The 12200-nt window shown below is 34.5% G+C and overlaps 1 protein-coding gene across 2 annotated transcripts in view; it reads right to left on the minus strand.

Annotated features, from left to right (window-relative positions):
* PIBF1 (progesterone immunomodulatory binding factor 1) overlaps positions 1 to 12200 on the minus strand; it is a 169494-nt gene that overhangs the window by 48162 nt on the left and 109132 nt on the right. For both annotated transcript variants that reach the window (XM_090258571.1, XM_090258570.1), the window contains exon 14: positions 5376 to 5478. In XM_090258571.1, the coding sequence (XP_090114697.1) occupies positions 5376 to 5478 (103 nt within the window). The remainder of the gene's footprint in view (positions 1 to 5375; positions 5479 to 12200) is intronic.

Consider the following 12200-nt stretch of genomic DNA (forward strand, 5'->3'; position numbering starts at 1 on the left):
GGTATTAAGAAGTATAAACTGGTTCTTTCAGAATAGTCATGGGGATGTAAAGCACAGCACAGGGAGTATAGTCAGTAATAGTATAATCACAACGTATGGTGTGAGATGGTTACGAGATTTATCAGAATGGTTACTTACTCGTTATGTAACATCAAATCACTGGGGTGTACACCTGAAACTAATATAATAATGTATGTCAACTATAATTGAAAATAAAAAATGATAAAAAAGTAGATTCCATCTCCAGAAACCACTTTCCTTGCTCATTCAGAAGAACACCACCTTATCGGTTCAAGTGTTATCATGAGATTGAAGTAATTCAGTCACATCTTCAGGCTCCACTTCTAATTCTAGTTTTCTTGTTACTTCCACCACATTAGCAGCTATTTCCTCCACTGAAGTCTTGAAATCCCTTAAAGTCATCCATGAGCGTTGGAACCCATTTCTTCCAAAGTGCTGTAATGTTGATATTTTGACCTCATCAACGAATGGTAATTCTTTTTCTGAAGGTTTTCAATTTACTTTGCCCAGATCCATCAGAGGAAACACTATCTATGGCAGTTATAGTCTCTGAAAAGTATTTCTTAAATAATAAGACTTGAAAGTCAAAATTACTCCTTGATCCTTGCTCTTCAGAATGGATGCTGTGTTCACAGTCATGAAAACAAAAATGATCTAGTTGTACATTTCCATCAGAGCTCTTGGCTATCTAGGTACACTGTCAATAGTAGTAATATCTTGAAAGGAATCTTTTTCTGAGCAGTATGTCTCAACAGTGGGCTTAAAATATCCAGTAACTGTGTAGTCAACAGATGTGCTGTCATCCAGGCTTTGTTGTTCCATTTATAGAATACAGACCAAGGAGATTTAGCATAATTATTAAGGGCTCTAGGATTTCTGGAATGGTAAATGAGCATTGGCTTCATCTCAAAGTCACCAGCTGCATTAGCCCCTAACAAGACAGTCATCAGCCGTTCCTTTGAAGCCAGGCACTGACTTCTTCTTAGCTGTTTCATCTAAATTGAAAATCTGCTGTTTAGTATAGCCACATTCAAGAATTATCCTAGCTAGATCTTCTGGATAACTCACAAGGTCTGTCCAGAAAGTATCCAGCCAAGCTCTATGAAAAATAGACACATTTATTGAAGAAGATACAAGAACTACTGTACATTAGGCAATGACAGTCCCCTTCAAATGCACCTTGGGACCTCACAAAGTTCTCGCAATCGCCACCAGCTGCCCTGTTGTATTTTCCTAAATCTCACTGATGGTCTGAAATCTCTTTCCTTTCAGAGATGATTTGGGAAAAGACAGAAGCTGCAGGCCAACAAATCAGGGCTGTAGGGGGCTGAGTCACCTGGGTGATTTGATGTTTCACCAAAAAACTTTGCACCAGACATGATGCATGAGCAGCCGCCTTGTCATGATGAAGCTGCCAATCACCAGTTGCCCACAGCTGCAGCCTCTGAATCATCCAAATAGTTTCCACAGAGGAATGTGCAAGCTTAATGCAAAATCTGATGCAGATTCATTGCTCAATTTGCTCAGTCATTTTGAATGCGACAGTCACACAGTGCACATGCTCACTCAACAGCGTCTACCACCCCCACTGACTGGTACAATGAAATCATCATTGTTCACACATGCGCATTCCAGTCCACTCTCCTTGGCTGCCAGGTTACATCCATGTAATGCAAACCATTCTCGTTATATTAACAATGGTTGGACTTTTTCTGGACAGACCTCCTACTGTAGCTTCTACATCGGCACTTGCTGCTTCACCTAGCACCTGTAGGTTACAGAGATGGTTCCTCTCCTTAAACCTTATGAACCAACCTTCGTAGCTTCAAACTTTTCTTCTGCAGCTTCCTCACCTCTCATAGTCTTCACAAAATTCAAGAGAATTAGGGCCTTGCTCTGGATTAGGCTTTGGTTTAAGGAAATATTGTGGCTTCTCTGATTTATTCAAAGCACTAAAACTATCCACATCCACAGCAAGGCTATTTCATTTTCTTATCATTTGTAGCTTCACCGAGTGTACTTTTAATTTCCTTCAAGAACTTTTCCTTTGCATTTACAACTTGGCCAGCTTTTTGGCATAAGAGGCCTAGATTCTAGTCTAGCTTTCTTGGCTCATGATATGCCTTCCTAACTAAGCTTAATAATTGCTAGCTTTTGATTGAGAGAGAAAGAGACCGGCGACTCTTCCTTTCACTTGAACATTTAGAGGCCACTGTGGGGTTATTAATTGGTCTAATTCTAATATTGTAGTGTCTCAGGGAATTGGAAGGCCCGGGATATGGGAGAATGGCCCATCAGTGGAGCAGTCAAAACACACATGATTATCAATTAAGTTCACTGTCTTATCTGAACGTAATTCATGGAGCTCCAAAACAATTATAATGGTAACATCAAAGATTACTGATGACAGATCACTATAACAAATATAACAATAATCAAAAAAGTTCAAACATTACCAAAATGTGACACTGAAACAAAGTGAGCAAACGCTGTTGAAGAAAATGCTACCAAGAGACTTGCTCAGTGAAGGGTTGTCACAAACCTTCAATTTATAAAAACACAGTATCTGTAAAGCGTAAAAGCAAAATGCAATAAAAGGAGCTATGTCTGTAACATCACTTTTTGTGGGGTAGAAAAGAGTAAAATATATGGAATATTTCAAATTGTAATACTTTATTTTCAATCTTAAGGGAAATTATACACTCAGTATAAACCTTTTAATATAGATTTACTGATTCTTTCTCCATATGTTTCACAAAAAAAATTTAATATACACAAAAGTATGAAACTGAATAATGAACTATATGTATCCATCATCGAGCTTCGAACGTTATCCACATTTTGAGTGTTTTGTTTTTTCTATTGAGCCCTTTTCCCCCTCTTCCTTATGGAATATTTTAAATAAATTGCACACGTCATACCATTTCGTGCCACAAATATTTCAATATTTAAGACCTATTCTCAATATTAGCCAACAGTTTTTTAAAAATTGCTTCATGCAAAGTAAACTGTCATTACAGTTTAATTTAATTACTTAATTTAATTTCCTATATTTTTCCCCTACAACCTGTATAGGAGTGTGTACCCATTTAGAAATTACTATTTAAATTAACTAAAGTGCTTCAAGGTGGTTTAAAAAAATTTTTTTTACCTCAAATATCTAGTTTTATTTTTTATTGTATTTTTCCCATTACCCTTTAGCCCCCTTACGTCCCCTCACCACTGCGATCACCTCACTGTGGTTGTCCATGTCCATGAGTTCTTTCTGCTTTTTGCTCAATGTCCAACCAAGGACAATTTTTCATTGATTTCAGAGAGAAAGAAGGAAGAGAGGAAGGGAGAGAGAGAAGCACCAATGGGAGAGAAATACTGATGTGAGAGAGGAACTTCAATTGGTTGTCTTCCACATGCCTCAGGATGAGAATTGTTTTGTGCCTGGATTGAGACTGAACCTGTCACCCAGGTATGTGCCTCCACTGGGAATTGAGCCTGCAACCATTCAGTTACGGGAGTGACACTCTAGCCAACTGAGCCACACTGGCCAGGGCCAAGGTGGTTTCTTTAAAGAGTAATATACTGACATAATTAATACAAGTTTATATAAATTCTAGTATTTTATTTTTAAGAAATATTTTGGTAGGTTATTCTGATATTAAAACAAAGACAAGGGATCTATAATATATTAGCAAACAGAAGTTCACTTGCCATTTTAGTTATTCATTTATATAGCCTTCCATGGTTTTACCCTGCAGTGTGCTATAGCTGGTTTTTAATTTTTAAGAGCTGAGTGGTAAATTTTCAAAAGTTTTGTGAGCTGGTTGTTAAATACCACCATTATTAAGACTTTATTTTGATTTAAAATAAGTTTTATTAAAAAGAAACAAATACTAAAAAATGCATCAATTTTTAATTATTTCTACTATCTATGCTCTTGTGCTTATATATGGCTAGTGTATTTGTATGGTGGAAGCACTATGCAATGGGGTGCTCCTGAGCATCTTTTCTCTACTCCATGTTCCCTAAGATTATGTTGGCAGCTTCAAGTTTGTCATGGTTGTAACATTTTTCCCACCAAAGCAAATGCTACAAATCAGAGCCATTCCTCACACCCCTGTCTGGAGAGCTGGTTGTTCCCCTTTGCCAGCACAACTCTGCTTCAACCTGAGCATTAACTAGGTGTCAGGCACTGCAATATTATTAAAAGATTTCTGATCTTCTAAAATTTGAGCATAAAGATCCTCCTAATGTTATAATATTAATAGTACTTTAATAGATGTGAAAGGCAGGTCCTTAAGAAAACAAATGAAGAATATATGGTATGTATTAATACTTTCTAATATATGGCTTTAAAAGGAATACTAGTGAAGTGGCATTTATGGTTTTAATTGTCTTATTATTTGAATTTCAGAAGTACAGAAAAATGTAATTAGATGCCGACAAGTAATAAGAGGGTTGAACATACTATGTAAAACCTAGGTACAACCCTTGAACAACATGGGTTTGATGTGTGGGTTTATTTATATGCAATTTTTGTTTTCAATAAATATACAGTTAGCCCTCCTTATCTCTGAGTTCCGTATCCCCGCCTGGGAATCTGCAGTTCCAAGTGGCAACTGCATGCATTGTTCTATACCATTTCATATAGGGGACTTGAGCATCCATGGATTTTGGTATCTGTGTGTGTGAGTGTATGTGCGGGGGTGGGGGGACTCTTGTAACCAATTTGTAGCAGTTACCGAGGGACAACTCTCTATAGTTCAGTTTTGGGGAAGTCAAAAGTTACATGGGGATTTCCCACTGAGGGAAGGGGTGGGGGAGGTCTGCATCCCTAACCCCTACATTGTTCAAGGTTCAACTGTATATTCTTTAAATGATACAATATAAGGTTAAGGAAAATTTAAAAAAAAAATTTTGATCTAAAAATATACATAATTTGGGAACTATCATATACCAAAGTATGTGAGAGCTTAAATTGTCTGCTTAGTAGAGAAGTGATTTTTTTTTTTATCCAAAGAGTCAAAAGCAAATCTATTTCAGTATTTTAAAACTTAAAGTGCCACTAATATTTGTTAAACTTGTTTTGCCAGTTGATATTCCCAGAAATCAGAGCTCGGTCTGTCTAGTCTGCATTTATATTTAGTCTGGGCATTTAATCTCTCTTTTGATCTTCGTTTCGCCATATACTGTAAGTTGTTTCATGAGGCTTTAACATTAACTTAGTTTCATAAATTGTAAAATCATTTTGTAATACTGAACAGCTTATTTTAAAACTGCTTAGAAAATACACAAAGGAGTAAGAAAGAATTAAAATGAACACTGTGATTCATTATCTGTGTTTCTTTTAAGTTATTTACCTTTTGTGAAAGCTGTGTTACTTGGTCCTTTTGATGTTCCAGGTCTTTTAAAACTGACGAGTTTTGTTTTTCTAACTGAAGTACTCTTCTTGCCAAGTGGACACTAGACAAATGAAATTTAAAAATTAATATTAGAAAAGGGGAATGCTATCTAAAATATTCAATATGTGTTTCGTGTGCTTGAAAATTGACTTACCATTTCTTAATAATTCTTGCATATTAACAGAAGAAATATGTAGTCAAATAGTATTTTCAGATGTCAACAGTAAAGACCAATATTCCAACAATTCAGAATTTTGAAAGTAACATTAAAATCTCCGTAATAACACAACAGTGATATATTGATTAGAACTGTAATGGTGTCTACCCTTGTTACACTATGATACTTGGTCGAAAAGACCACAAAATAGCAATTTACAGCTTTAATCCTTTTTAATAAAAATTTCCCTTTTATGAACAAATCAAGCAGTTAGTTGAAACAATAATAAGCTGCACTTTGAAAAGAATCAGTGTTTACTTCAGACAACATGATGCATTTTATAATACAGAACACAATATATTTTCTATTGAAACTAGAGGTGAAAAAGATGTATAAAAAGTGAAAATATCTACTGTACTGAGTGTAACCTTTAAATTTAGGTTACCTCAAGAATTTAAAATCACATTAAATGTAAAATATCCCAATTCTGTTTTAAGACATAATTTTTAAAAAGTTCAGCTATAAAATCATTTCCCCTAACTACCGACGGGAGGTGGAGTGGCATAATTTTTTTAAAAACTACTAATTATGTTGAGAAGACATGTTATGCCAAAGACCCTTCCTGTAATTCCAAACACTTAAAAATTTCATATACATCACATTTTCATTTTCTATGAGTTGAATTATTAATACCGCACTTGCAAAATCTCTTGGGAATCCAAGAAAACAAGATGTTTTACCATGACAAGAAGTACAATATTTCCTTTCTAAATAAAACTATAGCATAAAAACAATTCCATTGTATTTTTAGTATTTTCTAACATAAAATAAAGGAATGCAGACAAAACTCTGAAAATAATGCTAAATATCATTTTACATATATATTTCTCAGAACTTTTCTTGTTTTTCCAAATAAAAATAATGAGTTCTGGTAAAAGTTTATAAAGTGAGTTAGGTAGCTTATTTAGATATGCTCATATCTAAGTTTTTATCCTTTCAACCAGCATATGATTTTGCCTTAATAATCAGCTTAAGTCAGAGATGGAAAAGACACAGTCCCTGTTTTTTAACAATCATTTTTTACAAAAACATCTTTACTAATATAAAATTTTGATATGTAATTTACATACGATGAAGTTCACCCAATGGTATTTTGTACATTTAAAGTTGTTCAACTATCACTATAACCAACCTGGTAGCACATTTTCATTAGGCCCAAAAGAAAACCCGTACCCATTGGTGTCACTCCCCATCCTCCTTTCTCATGCCTAGGGAACCACTAATGTACTTTTACAGATTGTTAAAAGGTGTTTACAGTTTTTGGATAGCCCATTTTCCATCCCCTAATCTAAAATATACCAGGTTCTCTCAAATTTGACCCTAAAATAAATCTCTACAAATAAAATAAGTATCAATGGCAATTTTATATTAAGTTCATATTTTAAATCTTTTAAGTATATGTTTGCAAACATAGGTATATAGTATCATTAGCTTTGTTTTTTAACAATCATGACATTATCTTCATTCATATTTTCATTCTCTCTCATCCTTCATATGTGGTTGGAACAAGTCTTTTCATCTTCCACAAAACTCAGCATTAGGGTCTTTTTGTACGCAGTAATTTCTCAATAAATGTACGTTGAAGGTATAGACACACCATACTTGTACAATACTCCACAAAGAAAAAAGAATACAATCAAATGCTGTTACACAGAATCAATTACAAATTAGATGGAATGGAAGAAAAAGGGATGCAAGAAAATAATGAGATGCAAAGGTCATCCATTACCAACATTCTAAAGAAGACAATGACTTGAAGAAATCAAGTTTAAAAATATTATGCAAAGGGTAAAATTTTTCTTTTTTACAGCTGAGTAGAATTCCAATGTGTAAATGTCCCATATCCACTCATCTATTGATGAACACTTGGGCTGCTTCCATATTTTGGTGATTGTAAATAGTGCTGCAATGAAAATAGTGGTCTTTCGGATTAAGTGTTTTGGGTTCCTTTGGATATACTCCCAGAAGTGGGATTGCTGGGTCAAAAGGCAGATCAGTTTTTAATTTTTTGAGGTAACACCATACTGCTTTCCACAGTGGCTGCACCAGTCTGCATTCCTGCCAACAGTGCAAAAGGGTTCCCCTTTCTCCACATCCTTGCAGCCCTTGTTATTTCTTGATTTATTGATGATAGTCATTCTGACAGGTGTGAGGTGATATCTCATTGTGGTTTCAATTTGCATTTCTCTGATGATTAGTGGCATTGAATATCTTTTCATATGTCTATTGGCCATCTAACTGTATGTCCTCTTTGGAGAAGTGTCTATTCAGGTCCTTCACCCATTTTTAAATTGGGTTGTTTGATTTTTTGGTGTTGAGTTTTAAAGTACTTTATAAATTTTGGATATTAATCTCTTAACAGATGTATCAGCGAATATGTTCTCCCTTTCTGTGGGTTCTCTTTTTATTTTGTATGATTTCCTTTGCTGTGCAAAAACTTTTTAGTTTGATGTAGTTCCATTTGTTTATTTTTTCTTTTGTTTCTCTTGCCTGGGGAAGATATATCCGATAAAAATTTCTATCAGCAATGTCTGAGATTTTGCTGCCTATGTTTTCTTCTAGGATTTTTATGGTTTCTGGTCTAACATTTAAGTCTTCGATCATTTTGAATTTATTCTTGTGTGTGGTGTAAGAAGGTGGTCTAGTTTCATTTTTCTGCATGTATCTGTCTAATTTTCCCTAAACCAATTTTACCCTTTGCAACAGTATGGATAGACCTGGAGAACACTGTGCTAAGTGAAATAAACCAGAGAAAGACCAACACTAAATAATTTCACTAATATGTGGAATCTAATGAACAAATTGAACTAACAAGCAAAATAGAGAGACTCGTAGATGGAAAGCAGATGACAGAGGGGCTAGGGGAGGTTATGGGGTGGAGAGATTGAGCAAAAAGGAAAAGGGACTCATGGACATGAACAACAGTGTGATGACTGCTGGAGGGAGGGGAGTATAAGGGGACCAAATGGTAATGTAAAAAAAAAAATACAATAAAGATTAAATTAAAAACTATTCTGTAGCTCACAGAGTTTGAATGCTTTTTTGTTTTGTTTGGAAACTGCATAATGCTCTTATGCAGATATGGAGTGATACCACTTATCAATGTAAAATATCACATGACAAACACTGAATTCAAGAAATACTTTTTTTTTAAATCCTCACCTGAGGACATGCTTATTGATTTTAGAGAGAGGGGAGGGAGGGAGAAAGAAAAGGAGAGAAACATTGATGTGAGAGAGAAACATCTATTGGTGGCCTCTTGTCCATGCCCTGACTGAGGACTGAACCTGTAACCTGGGTATGTGCCCTGACTAGGAATCAAACCTGAGACCTTTCAGTTTACCATCGATCAGATGATGCTCCAACCAACTGAGCCACACTGGCCAGGACTGAAGAAATTCCTGGTATACTGGTGCCTAAATCCTAACATCAGGGCTACCTCCTTCTACTAAGAATTTCCCTGACTTTGACTGGAGTATTCCGAATGAAAAAAAAAATCAACTGTAAATAGCAGGAAGATATGATTTTTTGAAATGGCTCATAAAAGTGCTCTACAGTGTTCTGATTACTAGCTTACAATACTATTTTATTGAGAAAAACTTTCTAGGAACTGGTGCTGAGGGGAATGATTGTGACTATCATTATGAATGTTGCTGTTGTTTATGATGCATAGTGGTTATAACAGGGAAGACACTGTGGTACAACTGGTCTCCAATTGATCCATTGATGGTGTTTAAAAAATTCAATTCTAAGTCAGTTGTAAGGATAGCAGAACACATCTCACAGGTATACCAGAAATGATTTTAAGGTCTCAGGTTGCTCTAAATGACCCATTTAACCATGATGTCATAGGGGGGAAAAGAAAAGAAAAAGGAAACAAGAAGAATAAGAGATAATATTGTAACATTTTCTTTAAAAAATTATATATTTAAGCACAGAGAACTCATAGGAAAAACAAGAAGTATAATTTTTCATCATTGTAAGACTTGCAATTAAACACAAATGATAAAAACTAGCAATTGTTTCTTGATCATGAATATCAATGACTGCAGAAAAGTAGGCTGTATTAGAAGAAACATTCACTAATTAATTCAATAAGATATTCATGAACATTTTCTTTTAACAAACATTTATTAAAATTCTATAATCTATATAGGCACTGGGAATATACAATTTACTGAGAAAGATAGGCAAATAAAAAATTATTGTAGTATATTAAATGCTATAAAAGGGCACACAGGAATGAAAACTAATACTGATCAGTCTGGTAAGGAAGCAGAAATAGCATCCTTGGTAGAGGGAAAAGCATAAGTAAAGGATGATCTTGTGGAGAAAACTGTAAACTGTACGGTATTGATGGATAAGCCATACAGTGTGTAGTGACGGTTGAAGCTAGAGAGATATAGGCAGGGATATAAGATGAAAGGCCTTGTATGACGAGCTGAGTTTAAATTTTACCCTTAAGTTGGTTAGGCATCTGACATGATCATATCTGCACTTGAAAGAATCCTTTGTCAATATTGTGGAGGATGGCTCAGAGAAGGAAGAAGATAAGCGAATTAGAAGGTTAAGGTTATAGTTTAGACCACTGGTCTCCAAAAGTAGTTGTGTGCAAAATAATCTGTTGGAGTGTGGGAAATATTATTTACATTTATTTTAATATTATGTACCTTTAAGTTTTAACTTTTTGTGTAGGTTTCACATTATAATGTGTAATATATTATTCATATAATAATACATGCATGTAATCTATAAATAAATACATATATATTGGTGGGAGCACGCTCAATTTTTTTTTCCAATAGGGATTCATATTAAAAAGTTTGGAGATCACTGGCCTAGGCCAATTTTTTCCAACACAAAAATAATGTAAGCCACACATGTAATACAAAATTTTCTAGTAGCTACATAAAAAATACTAAAAACCCTTATCTCACTTGGTATGAAAAATTAACTCAAAGTAGATCAAAGACCTAAATATCAGAGCTAAAACAGAGAAGTAATCTTCATTAATGTGCATTTGGCAAAGGATTCTCAGATATGACACCAAAAACATAAGCAAGAAAAGAAAAATTAGATAAACTGAATTCCATTAGAATCAAAGTTTTGTGCGTCAAAAGACACCATCAGGAGAGTGAAAAGGCAACCCATGGAATAGGAAAAATAATTTCAAAATACATATCTTAATAAGGGTCTTGTATCCACAAAAGACAATCAAATCAGAGTATCCACAACAATGGCTTGCCTATACAAGGTTGTAAATAAATGCATAGGTACAACTTTGCACTCCCTGTACTGTGAGTTCCTTAGAAAGCATTATGACTGGGTTAGAATACACATGCATTATAAATTTTCAAACATTCCTTTTGAAAAATTATACAAGTTTAAATTCTCATCAACTAGTATAAAATTCTCCAAGTACAAGAATTTTTATTTATTTTGTTCTCTAATGTATTCTAAGTGCCTCGAATAATACTTGGTACAATAATTACTTGTTCAACAATAAACTATTGAATGAGTGGATTTTACGTAAGACCTCCAGTTTTCTTTATATTCTAACCAACACTGGATAGCACCAATCTTTAAAAGTTTTCTTAACCTTATAAACAACAGAATATTATTTTTAATTAAAGTTCTTTATTTGAGAGGTTAAACATCTTCTTATGTTTGTCACACATTTGCATTTCTTATTTGTGTTGAATGTTTATAGTCTTTCTCCACCCACTGCAAATTTTACCTGCCTGGTTAATTCTACTAAATTATTCAAAAATATCAAGGCCTTCTATAATCACAGCTGAACCAACCTTATTTCCCCCTAGGGTCTACTCTACTTCATGTCCCACAAACACGTTTTGTATGTTTCTTCCATACCACCTCTGCTGTTCCTCCATGCTGAAGAAGAGAGGTTATTCCGCTGCCTGAGAGCCCTACTTTACTTCGACTCCCTTCAGGTTCTGCTTCCTCCATTTCTAATCAGCCTTCATTGATCTCTATCTCTCTGGCACGGTGCAGCACCAAAATGATGTATTTTTGGATGTTTCTTAATATTTTTCCATGGGTGTGTATCTTTTCTCCCCCAATAGATGCAACTTATATGAAGAAAGGGATCTTATCTTCTGTAGTATGTGATGAACAGAATGGGCACCTAATGCATCTTTTCTGATTGAATTTAAGTGAATTTTGTTCAGATGAATACATTTCTAGAAACCATATTCCAAGGCTGCAGAGTCTAAATATTAAAGTAAACTAGTGCTCAGCATCTAGGCATTGAACTAGAAATAAGTACCTAAAGTTAATAAGGAAAGAAGGCACTTGTCACCATGTTTCAAACTCCTAAATCTTTAAATGTAGCATATTGTCATGGTGGGTGATTTGGTGTTATAGGTGGATTCTGTTTAGAAATCATGGATATTATACACTGGAACACAGGAGGGGGAGTTTAGTTTAACTGAAATTCAAAGCAAGACAAACGAATTGCAACTAGAGTTTATGTCTCTTTAAGTATAATGCATATAAAATAAAAACAAATCCTTTCCACATTCTTTATAATAAGCCACTATGAATAT

This window comes from Furipterus horrens, unplaced genomic scaffold (assembly GCF_987537825.1).
Source record: "Furipterus horrens unplaced genomic scaffold, mFurHor1.1.pri manual_scaffold_12, whole genome shotgun sequence".
Lineage (NCBI taxonomy): Eukaryota > Metazoa > Chordata > Mammalia > Chiroptera > Furipteridae > Furipterus > Furipterus horrens.